Raw genomic sequence first — 20,208 nt, 5'->3', positions numbered from 1 at the left:
CAGCGACAGCACCGGTAAGACTGACAGTCTAAAAAGGGAGCGACAGACAGACAATAGAGAAAAAATAGAATGAGTGAAAACTCAATCACACAGGAGGAGGCTCAACACAACGGCTGATTCTGCCTTCCCACAGAGAGACGAAAAACATAAATTATCAAAATAAACCAGGCAAACGGACAAAAAAACATCTCAAATGAGGGAACAAAAATGACATCCACACACTGAAATGACGGAGGCTTTTTTACACACATACACAGACGTCATCCTGTTTTACTGCAGCGCTTGTGTAAAAACTGCTTATATCTCAGGAGTTTTAGCTGGAGAAGTCACAGAAAGATGGAGACGAAGCTCTCTCTCTCTCTCGCACACAACGTTTTGCCGGTGTAATTACTTGTGCAGATGCTTCACCACAAAGACACACACAGCTGACAAGTGCAGATGTAGACTCGCCTACTAACAAAACTGTTGTGTTTTTCCACTGAGAACAAAAACAGAGATGTGTGTGACAAAAAAGCATAACACAGGCTCAGGCTAAAGTGACGTCTCAGCACCTGCAAAGTTTTCACACCAGATTAAAAAAAGACCTGTAATTCCACAATCCACAGCAGCTTGATATCGGCAGTATATATCAGAAAGACTCAGAGAGATAAATAGATAGCGCCAAACAGAGAGGGAGAAAGAGACATTTATTACCTAAAAACATGTTTTGTACATACACAGAGAGAGAAAAGAGAGAAACTCTTATGGTGAGTTCACACCAGACCCAGAAGCGACGGCAAGCGTGAGTGATTTACATGTTAAGTCAATGTAAAGACGCGTTTACGTCTTGCGGCGCTAATGAGGTGATTAGCCGGCGCAATAGACACGAATCCGCCTCATTCGTGCCAATGCAAATGACCCAAATTGAGTGTTGCTGCGGGAAACGAGCGAGTTGAAAAATCTGAACTTTGGCGAAAAATTGCCCTACGTTAACCAATCAGGAGCTTGCTCTAGTAGTGAATGTCTCGAATGACTTAAATTTTACTTGCGGATTTCAGTAAACTCAAAACTTTAAGCATCCAACTACGCGCGAATGTCGCTTTTTACTGCCTCAACCATGTCTGGTGTGAACGCACATTATACTGCATAGACACCAAATGTGAAGCATCGCGTTCCTCACTTTAGAATACTCGCAGGATTTAACTTAAAGGCACACTATGGTACGTTTTGGCCACTAGGGGGTGCTAGACGTGTATTTTTCACATCTAGCGCCCCTAGAGGCCACAAGCACCGCAGCACTGTTGCAAAGGAAAAGAAAACAACTCTTTAGGTCACAAAGTGTGCCTTCCAGCATGTCATATGAATATAATTTTATGGGTTTTATTTTATTTCAAACGCCAAAAGATTGCGTAGCTCACGTTTTCAAGCCAGTTGTAATGGTGGTCCTTAGTTAAAGTTATTATAAAAAAATATTGCCTTAAAGGGGAATCGAACCCAGATCGCGCGTGTCCATGACGCCACAATGTCAGATGATATAAGTCTCTCTCTAAACTCTCCAAGTAGCCTCCAGTAAAATTCACATAAAAAATAGTGTTCGGGCACCAGACAGGACTTATGCAAGCAATATAACATTACTTACTAGTACAAAAGCATGAGGACCAAGTCAGCATCGGTCAGAAACCCCTCCTCCTTCTTTAGTTCACGCCAGCGAGCGAACGCTGGCCCAATATAATTGATCCTTATCCTTCTTTTTACTCTGTAACTCTCCCGTTTTCTCTTTCTGGTCTCCTCCGACAAAACTTTTGGTTTCTTTTTCTTAGTTGCTGCTTTGGCCATGACAAAAACATCAGGAAAATGAATAGTTGCACTCTCACGTCCGAATTTGAGAAAGTGGAGGAAGTGGAGCAGATTTTTGTAGTTTTTTGTTTTATGCTCGGGTTACTACCCGAAAAACGAGTAAAAGCGACCTATTTTTAGTAGATGTACCATCACAAGGGTATTGAAAATATATTATGAAGGTTGAAAAACTACAAATTGTCACTTTAACGTGTCATGCAATTTTTTTGCTTGAGTTGAATATTTTCAACTTGCGTAAAGATGTGTTTGAGGCAAATAGCGTGTGTTTTTACAGTAATCGCATCACACAATTCTTATCATTTGCATAGCCCCGTGCGAGTTGTGTCTATTCGAGTCTCTGCTATGACTTTGTATGTAATCTACTCTCGCAAGTCGTTGAATTCGCTTTTAGTGTATACGCCCTATAATAGTAATAATCCCTTGAAGAGCGAATAGGGTTCATCCTCAGTGCTCGGCCTCTAAAAATATTGGATTGTTTTAACCCATAGTTTGGTAAAATGGACCCAACTATTGGTTAAACCCTTAACAATGTCCATGTTTGAAACCACAACATTCCATATTTTAACTTGGAAACAAACATTTTTAGAGTAGAAAGATAAAGACAGACAGAAATTAGCTGAATGGCAAAAGTACTTACAGGAAAGAAACAGCCAGCCAAGACAATATATAGACCCTGACCCAGCACACATACACTTACACAATGCATATAAAACAATGACAGCAACCAAAATCAATTCAAAACACACAAACACACACTGACCAAAACATGGTCATCACAGAAGCAAGCAGCAGAATCAATAGATTCTCTTCACAGAGGGCTGCAATCTCACATCTGTCCTGAACACAAACAGCTCTGCCTGTGTTATATATAGTCGTTTTAAAAGCTTTCTCATTGTTACATCATATTATTATTAAAAATGACAAGTAAAATTAATCTGTAAGCAGACAAACACTTCCTACGCTAGTTTGGAGGAAGACGAGTGTTGTGTCCTTATTAAAGCAGGCTAGTCACAGACAACATGTCCACAGACGCCTACAGTCCATTTACTGGCCGCCTGATGCATACTGCACACACAATGTTGTAAAACACTTCCAAAAATGGCAGGCTCCAACTAGATCCTACATAGCCACTTCCAGTAGTCAAAGTATGCTGGGGGTTTTTTCTAAGAATATTTGCATTGTTGCAATGAATTTATACAGAAAAAAAACACTGGACGAACAATGCAATTACATTTCTAAAAGATACTCAGTTTTGTTTAAAGGACACAAAGTTTGATTAGATCTTCTCGACAGCTTCTCGACAAGACTTACTTTGCCATTATTAAAATGAGTGTTTCCAAGTCTGTGCATTTTTGTGATACAGCATATACAAACAAAACCACCACTTTGCATGTTATTCAGACAGTCTGTTTATGGCTCATGACCAGTAAAGGTGCAATGTGGATCAGAGTGCATGCCACTAGTCTCTGTGAGACAGACAAAGCATTAGCCTAGCTAACCATCAGATATCTGTGTCCTAATTGTGCAGCTCAATTTCTTTACATCTCTTTGAATGTTTAATCCTTCACACATACCATGATATAGATCAATCTCAATGCCTTTCAGAATAAAACCAATAGCTGCCTTGAAAATGCATGACACTCCAGAACAGTCGTCAGATCTACACGAGGACACAGCTTTTTCTCTGATCCTAACTAGACATGGGCTAGTATGAGCATTTGGAGGTATTTTAGCTATTTTTACATGTCTGTGTATACATACAACAACTTTTTAACTGGACACAATACATTTAGTGCAAGATTTACTAACAGCTTGCACAAGCTCAAACCACAATTTTGCCTTCAAGTACGACTGTCGAGATTTACTAAAGACACGCAGTGGATAGTTAGCGCTGAAAAGATGTAGTCTATTTATGTTTGCAACTGACCTTATTTATTGCTGGGCGATAATTCCATAGCAATAATTTTACCTGTATAAATTTTCTTGATAAAACGATAACAACAGTTCTATAGGTGATCGATAATGTGCGATAAGACACTGTGCGTAATGTTGCGCAAGCACTTCCGGATGCGGCACGCGCTCTTGGTTTACAATCACAGTGTCAATTAGACTTGAAGGAGTGGAGTAAGATGAGGCAAGTTATTAATTTATTAGTAGAGCCCTATGATTTTCACGATGCGGATAACGCAGGCGGAATCATGGAATCAAAATGCGCGTAAACATTTTGGTAACACTTTATTTTACGGTGTCTTTGTTACACATGTTACATGTAATTATTATAGTAATAACAGTAAATTATGCATAGTTACATGCAACTAACCCTAAACCAAACCCTAATCCTAACCCCAGCCCTATAGTAAGTACATGTTGTTAATGATTATTACTTAGTACTTAAATGTATAATTACACTGTAACAGGGATGCCGTAAAATAAAGTGTGACCAACATTTTCCTTTTGTGTAATGTTTGAATATCTTAATAAAGAAATAAAGCAGGTAAGACCAAGTCAATTAAAGATGCATGATTCAAACAAAGCTTTGCTAAATTTCAAAATACAACATTACAACACATGAAACACTAATATATCACAACGATAATTATAATGCACCCATTATATTTGACAAGCTGTCTATACTGCAAGCTAGCAATATCGACACTGGTTTAATCTCCACTGAAACCCTCAATACAGCTACACTGTCTACAATGGAAGAAAGCAGCCAAAATGACAGTCATTGCCATTAATGGATTTGCATTGATTTGCAGCCAAAACTTGTTAAACACAAAGAGTGAAAAAGTATGAGAGGCGAATGAGAGTTTACAGAGGGCTGGAGATGACCTGATTCCCCATCGATCACACAGCCGTGGTTCTCGGATTCTCTCAGGACCGAATGAGCAAATGTCCAGCCAGTCTAATTAATCCCTAAGTCAAACTGATTTAATTAAGGCGGCACTTCTGCCTGAGCAGCAAACAGGCAGGAAAATACAGAATCTCAATCTTTGTTTAAGGAGAGCAAGAGATTTTAACAGCGGACTGAACAGCTAGGAAAAAGTAAAACAAAGACATGACTTTGTACACATTTACTGAATTTAGATCAATGATAGATTTCGCAACTTCATAGAAAATAGATTTTATGCAGTAAATGTCTACATTTTCTTAACCTCTTAAGGAACGGCTGAAATTCCAAAAGGGGGCGTATTTGTTCCTCAGACGTTGCACAATAAACGTGACATCCGAATATATTCATTATAAATCGTGAATGAAAAGTGAGATTCGAACGAATGTCCGTTAGTGAACTAATTGTATACAGTATTTATATCGTAATTCGAGATCGTGAGATGAACAAATCGTTTTGGATTAAAAGGCTTGGATATTCCATTTCCTTGGACTTTTGGGGATTTATGAACAATATGTTTTGGACCATTTCACCGAAGCGTAAGGTAAGTAAATACCCTAAATCGGCGCCGCCCGGTTCAGGTAACTAACAACTAGATTACAGTTTTATGACTGCTATAAATCATATGACCCTTTGTGTGTGCGCTTAATGGAATCCCGAAAGTCTAAGTTTTCAAATGATGTGCCGCATGACCGTATATTTTTAAGATTTAATGCTTCAAAGTTACAATGAGGTTTATGCAGCCTCACGTGCAAGGGAGGGGGGGTGCCGTGTACGGTTAATTGCTTGGATTACTAAGCGACCGTTCACATTTCGCCTCTTTTGCGCACACAAATACATTATGTTGAATGTAGACACGTGGCAAGCACTTAAATAGAGAGTGACTCTTTTTTTTCCAGCACGTCAGCGCCGCAGCCAGTTGAAAATACTTCAACGTTTCAAAATGCCGCGGCAGAAAGCAAGAGGAAAGTGGCACAGTCACATTTTCTATGCCGTTTTAGACGCAAAATGTGAACCGACCCTAGAAATTAATTTAAAATTAGCATATTACAAAAGTACATAATTTCTTGGTGAATACACTCTACACTGTCAGAAAAATTATCAAAAATGGTCTTAAGCTGTTACTAGGGCAGTCCTCTTTAAAAATATGTACCACTTAGGTACAGATATGTATACATTTGGTACTAATATGCACCTATGAGGTATTAATATGCACTCTTTGGTACCCATACGTACATACGTCTGACGTACTAATATGAACTCTAGGTGCAAAGGTGTACTTTTTGAAAGGGTACTGCCCTAATGACAGTTGGAGACCATTTTTGACAAAATCTTCTGATTTAATCATTCGACATGCGCACAAATCACAAATATTGTTTTGCGCCGTTTCAAGATACAAGCCATCCTCCTAAAATCGCTGTGCGTCTATTTTAGGTCATAATGAATAAACAACGAGCGCACGGAGCACCGCGCTGCTTATCATGCAGCAGCAAAAACACCCTTTCACGTGGGCCCAAAACACATGTTTGTGGATCAGAGTATAAAAAAATGGACTGCCCGGATAATGCTGTGTCGTATAAGTTTACAAAGGTTCGAAAGGAGATTAGGAAAATTTAAGAGAATGACAAAACAATCACTTCAAGTGACTTCTTTAACAACACAAGTTGCGTTCTTTGCGTCATTACGCCAATTATACGTCATTGCACATGCGTATATGCCGACACTCCAGTCCAGTAGGTGGCGGAAATGCACCTTTAAATGGGTTTGCCAACCGCCAATAAAAAAAGAAAAGAAGAAGATTGCACATGCGCAGAGCGTCTCAGTTTCAGTAATCAATTTGATTAAGTGTTAAAGGATTAGTCCATTTTCTTAAAAGAAAAATCCAGATAATTTACTCACCACCATGTCATCCAAAATGTTGATGTCTTTCTTTGTTCAGTCGAGAAGAAATTATGATTTTTGAAGAAAACATTGCAGAATTTTTCTAATTTTAATGGACATTTTTAAAGGACCCAACATTTAATACTTAATTCAATACTTAACAGTTTTTTTCAACGGAGTTTCAAAGGACTATAAACAATCCCAAACGAGGCATAAGGGTCTTATCTATCGAAACGATTGTCATTTTTGACAAGAAAAATAACAAATATACACTTTTAAAGCACAACTTCTCGTCGTGTAGATCCGGTCGTGATGCGCCAGCTGACCCCACTACGTCACCGCAATACGTCATCACGTCAAGAGGTCACAGAGGACGAACGCGAAACTCCACCCCAGTGTTTACAAGTGTTGAGAAAGAGGACCGTTCCTACGTTGTATGTCAACTGATACTAATTAATATCTTTGTGGCAGTTTATTGTTTAAAATGGTCCGCAAATGTGCGTTTTATATATGTAACACGTGACCTCCCTACGTCACTACGCATTTACGTTAGATCGGGCTGGACCGGACCTTGACGAAAAATTGTGGTTTAAAAGTATATATTTTTTATTTTTCTTGTCAAAAATGACAATCGTTTCGCTAGATAAGACCCTTATGCCTCGTTTGGAAATGTTTATAGTCCTTTGAAACTCCGTTGAAAAAAACCATTACGTGTTGAGTTGGGTATTGAATGTTGGGTTCTATTAAAGTCCATTGGAGTTGGAAAAATTCTGCAATGTTTTCTTCAGGGGGCATGGTTTCTTCTGGACTGAGCGGGGAGGGACATCGGCATTTTGGATGACATGGTGGTGAGTAGATTGTCTGGATTTTTCTTTTAGGAAAATGGAATATTCCTTTAATATATTTTATACTTTTTAGTCTTTAGCTCCACTTTATGAAAGCACCTTTCTTTTATGTGAGGAAGCTGCATGTCCACAGAAATCTCATACAGCATTGTTACCCTCAAACATGACAGAAAGGCACAACAACTAATGTGGAACAGGGCTGAACAGGCAAAAACCTACTTCTTGGAAAACACAGGCCTCCAACAGTCTGAGAGCTGCTATAAGATTTGCAAACACAGCAATGACATTTCTTTGGATTTTTAGGAATGACAGGGGACTTGTCAAAGACAATCACCCCGTGGCTCAGCTCACGGCAGACTGCGATCTGCTCCTGTCTCTCGCAGCACAGAGAAAAGCCATTAAACACAACAGAAATCCCTCCAGAAAGGAAATAAGTCTACGTTGAGAGAAAACGAGAGAGAGAGAGAGCGATAGAGAGACAGTTGTTTGTTCAGTCTTATGGCCCATCACCTTGATCTGGGCTGATCGAGCAGCTGTGTACTGGACAAAATCTTGGCTTAAACCCTCCGTCTCCATCTAATAAACCCAAATCCAGCAGCCGGATATCAGCCTCTCTCTGTGTGCCCTCCTGCTGTTGTGGAAATGTCCTGTTATTGCTGCTCTCTCTCTATTGATCGAGGTGTAATTGCTCTAAAACTCGGATGCGCTTCCTCTTTCCAAGCGGCATGGGGCATAGTGGGGTTTCTAAACAACTCAAACCGCAAGCCACAGCCGAAGTCTTTCCCGGAGATATTAAACTCCCGGACAGACACTCTGCACGATATCGCCTCTTAGAAAGAGCACAATGACTTCTTCACAGTGTTTATGAGCTCATCTCATGTGTCTCATGAGCTCCAATCTGAGTGGGACATCGAACGACAACGATTTCCCCATGAAATCACAGCGATTCTAGTGTGAGGACTGCTGCAGATCCTGTGCCGTCACAGACAGGATGCAAGAATTCCGATGCCTTCCGATAAGTGCATCCAAAGCACTTACAGACACTTCACGATGAGAGAGAGAGAGAGGGAGGGAGATAAAGGGTTACGTATATCATGAGTCACGTTCAGACAGACCCAAAATACATTTCGGCTAAAATAGCACAACAGACTGACACACACACACACACACACACACACATATTAGATAAAAAGCCCCCAGCAAGATCACAGCAGAGGAGGAGTAGATGACTACTGAAATAAATGCAAGAATGAGAGGAGGAGAAAGGAAACAAATGTGAGAGCGAGGCCCATAACTAAATCAGCAAATCATCACCATTTCTCCATTTCTCTGGTTTGTTGATTTTACATGACATATAAACGTTGGTGGACTCTATTGGTCAGATATTGTTCAGCGATCGAATGGGAGAATACTCTACCACACCAGCTCTCTCTCTCTCAGCATTACAGCAATAGCAATACATGCCTGAATGAGAGTGAAAACTCTAACTTTACTTTTATCTATTCTAGATTCATCGCACACCTGCTTTGAACAGAACATCAGAAGACTGGCCTATATCTTCCTGGTGCAGCAGGTACAGATAACTATAGGGTCTTATAGACGGTTTCATCGGACGCACGCACATCTCGCGGTTACGCATCTGCACAGAACTTTACTTCCAGTCTCTAAAAACTGCCACTAATGACCGTTTCATCGGGCGCACGTGCGGTGACGCGTTAAGCGTCTGGTCCAAACTTTACTTCCGGTTTCTGTTTGTTTAATGGTGTGACTAGTTGCTAAAACTAAACTCTTAAACAAATACCTCGTCGAAAATAACAAATGTTCCGGGTTCCTATGTAATCTACGTTTATTTTGCTTGTTATATAAATAAACTACTTTAAAAGGACTTTGTTGTTATTTATTCTTCGCAGAGTTTACCGGAAGTTACGTGATGACCACTGAAGTCGCTTGGTTATGTTGTTACTGCTGAAACCGTCTATAGTACATGTTTTACACAGTAATGTTAGCTCAGTTTAGTTTGTGACATGCTTTAGCTACAATTTGAACTAAGGTAATCTACTTGTTTATTTTGGTGGAAATAAACTACTCTAAAAGTACTCTGTTGTTATTGATTGTTTGTGAAAGTTTACGGGAAGTTACGTTTGTTTCACAAAAGCAGTTTGTTTATGTTGTTACTGCTGAAACCGTCTATACGAACTAGGGTTCACATTCCGAGTCAAATGTAAAATTCCTTGACTTTTCCCTGGCTTTCAATGTCTAGGACCTATGCCCAGGATGTTGTGAACCTGGATAATGTAGTGTACACCGTGAGTTTATAAAAATGTAGCCTAAATGTGTGAAATGACAATAAACAGCTGATTAAACTGTAGTCGGAAATGGTATTCCTTACATCACAAGTTAACAAGCGAATTACATTTTCATAAATGGAAACTAAAATTTAAAGCAACAAACAAATATCCCTGATATTCTTGATGCCTTGTACTTCCATGACTTGACATGAGAGAAACAACACCAATGTATTTGTTGCATTGCATTTGCAATGACTGGTGGAAAATCTAAAGATTTAAATTTAATAACGATAAAATGTGTTGACAGTACCACACAATTACTGGTAACTAAAAGCATTATCAGATTAGCCGCACATTTTTTTAAAAAGTCAACACAAAACCAAAACTGACCTCATTAATTCTCTTTACACACATTCCTGGTGTTTTTTGTGCTCAATTTTTTTATGTCTAACCCCCGGATTTAGAGACAAGTCTTAGCCTAGACAAAAACATATGTTTGAGCTGTCTCAACTGAAAATAACTAGTACAGATAGATCTTAAAATATGCCATTGCAACTGATTTGTCTCAAGATACACACCGCCAGTAACGTCTATTTCAGTGTGCATTCACTACACTGGGATGAGTTAAATACAGAGGTCACATTTCCAGTGTGGGCTACCATACCTGACAATCATGCCACTTTCTGTCTTTATATCTTTTTGTATTCCTCACTTTAAATTCTCATACTTCATGCTGCGAGACAATGTGGATCAACTTGTCAGACGCTATTCTTGATCTTGCCGTTCGATTGTACGGTGGCTCTGATGTCAAAACGCCTCTCAAAATGCTTGCTTCGGATGTAAAAACAACTGCAGAAAATCAAACTGATGCGATTTTGATGATGAGAAAAAGTTTCGGAGGCAGTGTGTAAACATGATTGACACAACAGAAGGCATATTTACTTTTATAGTGCAAATGAGTATTTCGGCCCCAATGTGCAATGATCTTTAAACTTATAAAAAGTGTTAAGTTTAGTTAAAAATGTAGTTTTGGGGGTGTAGAGTCCTCCACAACAAACCGAACACATGCAGACCTGTTTACGAAGAAATACGTCTCATTATGAAACTAAAATGTGTTGCAAATGTTTCATATCGTCCTTGCATGCACATGTGAGGGCAGGGGATATGTGGGACTTTGTCTGGTTGACATTTCTGCAAAAAAGATTCTTTAGCACAATGAGCAGACCAAAGACTCGTCAGTCTGATTACAATTTTTTATATATACGTAAATGTGCAGGCATGCTGCACTGGTTAAAACTTTTCCTAGAGACCCTAAATCTCATTTCAAGTTTTACATGAAAATCCCAAACAGATGCAAAGAACAAAAGACCCTGTGATGGGGTTAAAAACTATCACACTGATGTAAAAATCACTGCAGGCTCTCTCAGGAGGCGAGTGACCCGTGTTGAATTATTTAGCAAACTCAGTCTGTTAAGCTTAGCAATAAACCTGTGCCACCACAGTGATTTATTTTCTAATTTTTACTTCTGGCTACATCACATTTTCCATTTAATTGATAGAGACAGACCAGAAATAGCAGGGAATAATGGGAACTAGGATCACAAAAAGGGTACAAGCCACATTTGAACTTGAAACACCATTGCTCATCATGTCAAAGCAGTAACCACCTGACCACAACACCAACCTCCAGCAATATTAATAAGCACGTCCACTGCATTCACATTCTCCACGTTCGGCATTTCCCAATCCCATACAATCTGCAAAGAAACCACCGCAGTCCTTCTTCCACAGGCTATTTCACACTACCGCATCCATCCCCCACTTCTTGTTGTAATCTCTTTCACGGTAAGGTGAGAGCGAGGCGTCCCGATACCGTGATCCCATCAGCTCAGCGCTGACTGATTGACTTTTCCCTCCCAATGATCTTCGCTGCCTTTGCCAGATATCGGATTGTTTCTTGTTTTCGGTGGAAAGTCGATGGGCGGCCTGTCTGCTTTGCAAAACCATTTTCAAACTCCTAACTAAAACCCACACACGCCAAACACGCTCGCTGCCGAAAGGATAAGTTTAGACTTCAGGGTGTTTTCTACTTTTTAGGTGGATACAGAAGTGAGTTTCAGTTTGGGTGTGTGAACATTACTTTCATAATGTGATGTATACTGGTGAACCAGAGAAATGAATGTACAACTAAAGTAGCAGTATGATTGTGAAGATTGAGTCATTTCCTAAACTTGCTGCCCCCCAAGAATTTTGACTGGGACCCAGATGCTTAAGCTAAGAAACAGCAGTTTTTATAGCTACTGTGTGTCAATTTGGATAAACGCATATGTAGTCAGGAACGAATCTGAAACACATCTCTGTAAAAAGGAAAGCATCTGTTTTGAATTGGATGGCTGTCTACATTAATAGCTTCGAGACATCCATGATTGTCATAGCTCATGAGTGGCAGTTTTCAGTAATGCAAATGGGACAAACAGGAAACCACCATTAATCACGATGGCCACCTCTCCTGAAGAGACTCATGACTAGCATCCATTTCCATAACAGGCTTTCAAGCGCTTTTAACAACACAAAAGGCCACAGTCCCAATGGCAATTAAAATCATGTCAAGACACGCCATAATCTGTTGTGATATCACAACAGCGATGACAAATGTTGGCTGGGAAAATCATCTCGAGACATCACCGGCAATGGTCACCTCAGTTCTGAGACTCCAATGTCATCTCCGGAGAGCTGGGGGAAAACTCAACCATGAATTAAGTGTAAATGACATCACCGCCGACATCATCAAGGACTTTTGGCACCAGAGCAGATCGTCATTGCTCAAAGGTCTTCATAAACTCACCACACCCGTCCACCGCCCTTAAAACAAGCACAGACCATTTCTCCTTATCTTCATCCATGCAAGCTCTCGGGTGGACTCAGACCGCACACCGAGAAATAAACACGGGCGATAGCGTTCAACCTAAGTGAAGGCAAGATGTGTGACAGGAACGATTAGCTGGCTGCTTGCGGTCTAAAATCAATTTTACATGTCCAAAAAAAGCCTGTACGATGCCAATAGATCTGCTTTAATCCTGTTGCCCTAAAATCCTTTAAAATCCATGCTCTCTAACATAAATACAGTTCTTTCTGCAATGATAAGCTCAGCTTTACCCTTTTTAAAAACAACAAATACATTATTTTGTCTATCCTGTGATATAAAATAAAAGACGCAGCAAAAACTATGCCGAGTTACAAAAAAAGAGAAACCCGTCCGTGTCTCCCTGAAATTGACAATTCAGTTCTCATAACCTGCCATCCACAGGGGAGTTCATATTGTTTTAGTAGGTTCAAAAAATAACAGCGCTGCCTGGGAGCAAAAACGTATTTTCTTTGTTTCAACAGGAATCCAGGGACCTGCGGGGGGGGGGGGGGGGGGGGCCGTCTCAGCCTTTTTGAAGTTGCAAAAGAAAAAGGTTAAGAGACCAAAACTAAAAAAATGAAAAGAAAATGTCTGGAAATTTTGGAAATGTACGCCAACAGGCTTAAAAGACAGGATCTGATTCGTCCTTGTCTGAAACCGGAGCCGTTCAGCCCCATCTGCGAGCCACTTGAAATCAAGGATAATCCATTATTGATCTTTGTTTGTTTTGGGACAAAAAGAAAAACCTGCCTGGGTGGACTGCACTTGGGTGGACGCTATGAGCTTCAGACCAATTTACAGAGTAAAGAGGAAGAACCGCATTAGCACAAAGGAGAGGGACACATTGACACAATCACTACCCACAAGTCCCTGCAAACCAATTCAGATAACCTCAAACCACGTACACATCATCGCTATCCCACTCTGTAATGCCTTTTTTAAAGTAAAACATCATTTAACATCCAGGGCCAGGGCATTTCTGAAATAAAAGAGCAAAATAAAAGCAACATTTTTCTGACCTTAGGTTGAGTGCGTCGAGGGAAGGCGACCTTAGGATCAATCTGTGCACAAAAAAAAAGAAAAACAAAAAAGAAGTCAAATGTCAATGCACATATAATGGGTGATTCTCGCGAATTTAGACTTATGAGGTGTCATGAAACATTTTGATTAAAAAAAATAAATGCAAAATAAGAATATCAAAATAAGAAGCATACAGTTACAAACATCTCTTCATGTACTATTTTGCACATGATTTCAAATAACATCATACGAACCAATTTTGGTTTTTTTTTCCAAATTTAAGGGGAAAATTTTCATTACCGCAATGTGTCCATGACTGGATTTTGGTTATTTGACATGGAAATATTTATAATTAAAAAATCTAAAAATAAAAAGCTTCAGTATATGTTATACTACAAACATTTACAGTAAAGAAACATGTGGTATGTGGTGATTATTGGTAAATGTAGATAATAATAATATAATAATGAATATAAAATTTTCTCATCTTCCGCAACAATTTTCAATCATTGTTTAAGCCCTCAAGGAACTAACATTTTCAAAAAAAAATGTTGGAATGTGACACTCCAGATAAAAGTTGAAATTTTGTTTGTCATAGTACCTAGACAACTTTTTAGTTCTCATTACCGAAACATGAGTTTGTAAATGCATATATTTAATATAATATCATGTTGCGGTAATGATCATTTTTGATAATGATAATCTAAAAAATTTTAAATAATTCTATAGTAAATATTTTTTAAATCCTCTAAAAAAATGGTTATAGTAAGTTCAGACCTTAATCTTATATGTGCAAAAAAAAATTGGTTTCAATGGCTTTTAAAAAAAAATCTGATGCTGGACACATTTTAAGTCTGGATTTCGTGAGAATCACCCTTATGCATACCAAAAATCATCACAATACACTCACATTTCAAATCATCAACACCATCCAGTATTAAAACGAAAAATTACAAGCACAGATGGATCACAGTGAACATGTTAAAGGGGGAATCAGTAACGTCTTGTCATCTTGTTAATTTCAGCTTTTGCTCCATCTTACCGCTAAACTCGTGTTGAAGTGTGCAGAAATAAAAAAAAAAACATCACAGAAACTATTTCATGCTCCAGTGTCACACTGTCTTTGCCCCAGCGTTAAAACAGCTTCTTATAAAGGAGTGTTTCGAACAATCTCATCCAGGCAGACGTAGTCAAGAGGAAAAACATAAACAGATCGAAATTGGGCTCTTGCAGGAAATTACTTGTCCATGTTCGGCAAGGCAAGCGCTTTAGATCGTAGCAGAAATCCCAGCGTAGATTTGAACGTTTGCCTGAGGGCTCTGCAGCATGTAAGTGTGTATCATTACAGACTGACTAATCGTGAATAATACACACGCGCACATAGACGGCTTTTTGCTACAAACCCTGGACATAGTCTTTGGTGTCAACTTCAATATTCAATCTCATCAGCACAGAAAAATATCAACAATCGGGTCAGTTTCGAAGCCTGTTGGCAAAAGTAGCTAAACGTTATAGAAGATATCTAGATTTGTAAACGTCACAGTTTACGATGTGCTGCCCAATGGTGTTATTATGACAGGCTGGTGTCTACCCAAAACCTTTTCAATCCCATAATTCCAATTGACTGAGCCATGATTGTTATCTCTCTAAATCAGGTCAATTAAAGAGATGGATTTTGTAACACCTGGGTATGGAAACCTTCTCTGTGATGAATTCTACGTAGCGATTCGTTTTAGCAATTAGCCTGAGGCTTAACCAATTCAACCTCAATTATTTCAAACAAACACGCCTGTCTGTGAACAGAAACAATATTACGCTTCAAATTTCAAATCAGTTCGTATTAAAAGTCCTTTTCTACACAGCCTGAAAGCAGGCATTTTATTTTAATAAATGAATGGATTTGAGACGCACAGCATGTATCCCAAGTCCATAAATAAAGACACGCAAAAAATGACATAAAAATCTGATTATGAACATATGCCATGTCAAATTTCATGCATTTGAAAATAATCTGGTTGTCCATTAATCAAATAACCAGCATCTATTGGCGCAAGGCCTATGTTTTCTTCTATCATTCCAGGTGCTGTATCAGAAAAGACTTATTTTACGAGCAAAACCTTAGCAGTGCCGGCCATTCATTCAAACAGCAAATCACAGATCGTTTCCAAAACCTTAAAATTCAGTGATAACAATCTGAAACAAACAGCAGACGGCAGTTATTACGGCAGTATATAATTTAGACTAAAGCACACATTGTAAGGTTTGGTGTGTGTGTGTTGGTATATTTTCCGATGAAACATTTACTGAAGATCTCCCAACTCAGCAGTAATACAGGACAGTTTGATGCTTTTTTCTGACAATGGCCCAGTTTGCACCAGGAAATCACATTAATTTCAGGTAATTCGATCAGAAGTCAGAGGAAAATACGTGCCTAAACAAAGTTTGTAATCGGATAATTTTAAACACATTCAAAAGTAGTCAGAATGTGAACACATTGCATTTGTAAAGAAAACACAATAGCCTTATTCATAGGTTATATTTTACAGAACGATTGTAGGATTATTTTATGTAAGAAAATCACAAAAAATTATTTTTTCATTTAAAAAATGCTTGGTCATTTTCAACCCAGCGTTGTGTCAAAAGGGGACAAACCTTGCCGTTGGGTTTAAATTAACCCAGAAAATGTTTAGTTGTTCCCCAACAGTGCACTGAATTGTTTTTATTAAATTAGTTTGTTTTTTAAATTAACCTTAATTAAAATAAATTTTTTTAGCAATTTTTAAGAAAAATCATTTTAAGAAAACTTAATTCAATCATGTGCAACCAGAGATTTTTTTCAGTGTGGGTTAGAACAAACCAGAATTTTGTGTTGAAACAACCTAGCATAAGTATAAACAACCCAGCAATGTATGGGCCATATTTTCGAGCATGCGAGGGTCCGTGCACAGTGTGCGTACTGCAATTTTTATCACCAGCAGAGTGTGCGCGTACTGTATGTGCCGAATTTTAAAACCTCATGTACATTGTACGTGTAGGCCATGCATGCGTCTACAGTAGAATTTAGTATGTAGCTCAGGAGATACATTGCATTTTGTCGCAATGTCCATGCATCGAAAGTCTGTGCACATGTACTAGTCAAATAAACTATACTTGCAACAACCATGCGCATAAGTTCGCATACACTTAAACAGGCAGACTATACTCCAGGCTTAAAATTGCAACGCAGAAGGTTCGGTTCGCCCATAGACTGTTAAAAATATGGTTGTAGTGTCTGTGGGGGTTTTTACACCTGGTCACTTCATGCGTTTTCTCTGATCGGATAGCTTTATGGAGCAAAGACAGCGGGTAAAAAGCTTCCTAGAACCAATAAAAGAATCCAACGACAAACTCGAATAATGTTAAACAAAGAAATAAAACTTTGATAGAGAGAGTTTTGGCAACGCTTTTCCCCGTCATGGACCTGTACGTTAAATCACAGCGGCGTCACTCTCCTGCTGCTCTGAACTGCGCGTTCCAGCTCATGCCAAGCAAGGAAACGCGCATCCCCTGCCCTACATACAGTAAAACATACAGTAAAACATACAGTTAGTGCTGCTTTTTGTTGCATAAACGTCTTCTTAAGTTTTTTAAGGCTGAGTAATCAATAGTGTATTTGCATTTTGCGCGGTAGTTGAAGATCGGATTCATATCCGTTTTGCCATGAGGCATTTATGTGGCCAAATGTAAATGGAACAGTTTTAACAAATCAGATAGCTATCCGATCAGAGAAAACACACCAGGTGTAAAAAGGCCCTGTGATGTCACCCATAGGTTTGTGAAGAGCTTTTTTTGAAGCCAATAGCAGGCGGAGCCTGGCATCGCCATCTTGGCTGCACGTCACCACACATCACTCGCGGATAACCGAAAATGGGTAAAGAGGTGGGACGTGGGTGAAGCTGAGGTGGCTGGTTCCTAAAACCACGCCCACCTATCTCGACAGTAGTGAAAGCAGTGGCAGTTTATCCATCACTCAAGTGGCCACGCCCTTAATTAGGCAGAACTTTAAGGCTTAATATAATTTACACGGATGAGTTACAAAAAAATTCACCCCCTTCACAGTTGTCATGAAGGGCAAAATTAGCAATATAGAACAAAATCACTTTTTGTACCAGGCTGTAAACATTATTTTCTGCTATAAAGTTGGGCACCTTTACGTGGGGGTGTATGGGAAATGATTCCCTTTGGAGCCAGCCTCTAGTGGCCAGTCGACGAATTACAATTTAAGTCACTTCCGTATTGGCTTTATTAGCGAGATCGGATCGGAAGGTTGGCCCTCGGTTACAAATAACTTAGCATTTTGGTAGTAATAACTTAGTGTAAAAAGTAAAAATTGGATCAACGTAAACAACTACTTCAATTGGTAATGCCTAAAATCTGGAAAAATAATATTACTTCAATTGGTAACACCTAAAATACGTAAACATTTTCAACTTAAACTTTTCACTTAAAGTGGGAAAAATTACCATTGATACTAGGTGTAAACAATACCAAGAGGATTCTTTATAAAAAATTAAAATATAAAATCTAGACCAAACACTTGCAGAACTGCTTACTGCCTTTTTGCAACGCCTGCCCCCATGCTGCCTTAAAAAGTTGTCTAGATAGGCAGGTGCATAAATGCGTACAGACTATGACTTTTCTAATATATCTTGTGAATGTACTCCCCACCCAAAGTTCTTCAAACAGACATCACTCAAAGTGTTTACTGTTCCCGCACACTGTACAAAACTCAGCACTGATTGCAGGAGACGAGATAACAACCCCCCGCTGCGATAAAAAGCTCAGAGAAATCTGATTTCAGCTGAATACGAGCGACACGCTGTACAGCCCTGAAACCTCACTGCCAGTCGTAATTATTCATTACCGTCAGATTTACAGACAGCATCAGGCACACCAGCGTTTCTGGAGTACAGAAGACTTAGTCACTGCAGGTGTTCGGCACAGTTTGCATGACATTTAATTTTTTTGTTTTTCATACGACCAAACAAACTACAGAAATCAACCCGCAGTGAAGTATCATTTTCAGAATGCCAGCAAAGTGACTGATGTAACAATACATTTCCATTAAGACAGTTCACATTTTCAAAATGCTAGGGGTCATTTTTTTTAAAGCACATACACATTTTTTATCAGTACACTTATAAATCGAGTTGGGAAATATGCAGGTTTTGTTATCCAAGCTACAGAAGTCTGATATCTTTCTGAAGGTGTGAAAGTTTATTATATAAAGACATCAAATCTGACACAACAATCCATGTGGGTGGGGAGTGCGTGAACCTCCGAGTCTCAGGTGACCGTAAAGGGGAAACCCAGAGATGAGATCAGATGGGTTCACCATGATGCATCTCTTAAGAAAGGACAGATTTTGGCTCAAAGTCCTTGAGTTAATGTCAGTCTAAACACCACGCACAAAGATGCCAAATTCATTTTAAACCACAACATACAATTTTATGCTTGATTGTATACCTACTGCATTTGCAGGGCTAAACAACAATAATTTTTTTCTGACCGATAAGAAAACGGGCTAGAAAAAGGTTTTCTTGTCATGGCAACATTTTCATCATTGCAATATTTTCACACAAAAAAACATAATTTATAAAAACGGATTTATATATGTATGCATTAGTGATGCACCGATGTATCGGCGCCGATATTTATCGGCCGATTTTTGATGAATTTGAAACCATCTGCATATCGGCAATAGCACGAGAAAGGCAGATACCGATTGTTTATTAATTAACTGCATAAAGAAATCCATTATATGTAAATTAAAAAATGGGTTAATGTTGTTAATAAAATAAATGCTGAATAGCAAAAACCACCTTTGAAGGTTGTCATGCTGTTTTATTATATTTGTTTTAGCTTAATTTGTGCCTCTCTTATTATGTTGGTCAGTTGAATGTTAATTACATCCAATATATGTTAAGTAAAAATAATTTGATGCAGAAATAAACTAGCTAATAGACCAACTGTATAGTATTGTATGCAAGTGTTTAATGTCGGTATCGGCCAGAAAAATCCTATCGGTGCATCCCTAGTATGCATGTATGTATGTACGTATGCATGTATAAATATATAAAACCTGAACAGTTATATAGGGACATGTATTATGAATTGATACATGGTAACATATTGGCAATACAGCACTTGCCCTAAAACAGGAGTCTCAAACTGGCTTGGGGCCATTTGTGAGATTGACATTTCATCGGAGGGCCACAGAGCTATTTTTGGTTCAAAAAAGTACAATACTTTTGTAAATGTATTGTTTAAATTCTATTATTTAATGTATAACAATACTTGAAAATATATAAGTAGTGTTTTTATCTTTTAAATATACATTATTTTATAAAAATAAGTAAAATATTTCTTAACCTTATCTTATCTTGCACTAAACTAGCCATAGTATTGACTTGATTTATTATGTTATATCTTTGTTGTTCCACAGTTGTAATGAATTTGCTATTATATGTGGAAAAATATTAATAAGTGAAAGTGATCCTA

At 38.6% G+C, this 20,208-nt stretch overlaps 1 protein-coding gene across 8 annotated transcripts in view; it reads right to left on the bottom strand.

Annotated features, from left to right (window-relative positions):
- Window positions 1–20,208, bottom strand: part of msi2a (musashi RNA-binding protein 2a) — a 219,068-nt gene that overhangs the window by 195,116 nt on the left and 3,744 nt on the right. For all 8 annotated transcript variants that reach the window (XM_055207921.2, XM_055207927.2, XM_055207920.2 and 5 more), the window contains exon 5: window positions 13,668–13,709. In XM_055207921.2, coding sequence (XP_055063896.1) covers window positions 13,668–13,709 — 42 coding nt within the window. The remainder of the gene's footprint in view (window positions 1–13,667; window positions 13,710–20,208) is intronic.

Source organism: Misgurnus anguillicaudatus, chromosome 12 (genome assembly GCF_027580225.2).
Source record: "Misgurnus anguillicaudatus chromosome 12, ASM2758022v2, whole genome shotgun sequence".
NCBI classification, from domain to species: domain Eukaryota; kingdom Metazoa; phylum Chordata; class Actinopteri; order Cypriniformes; family Cobitidae; genus Misgurnus; species Misgurnus anguillicaudatus.
This window is presented reverse-complemented; position numbering and strand designations above follow the sequence as displayed.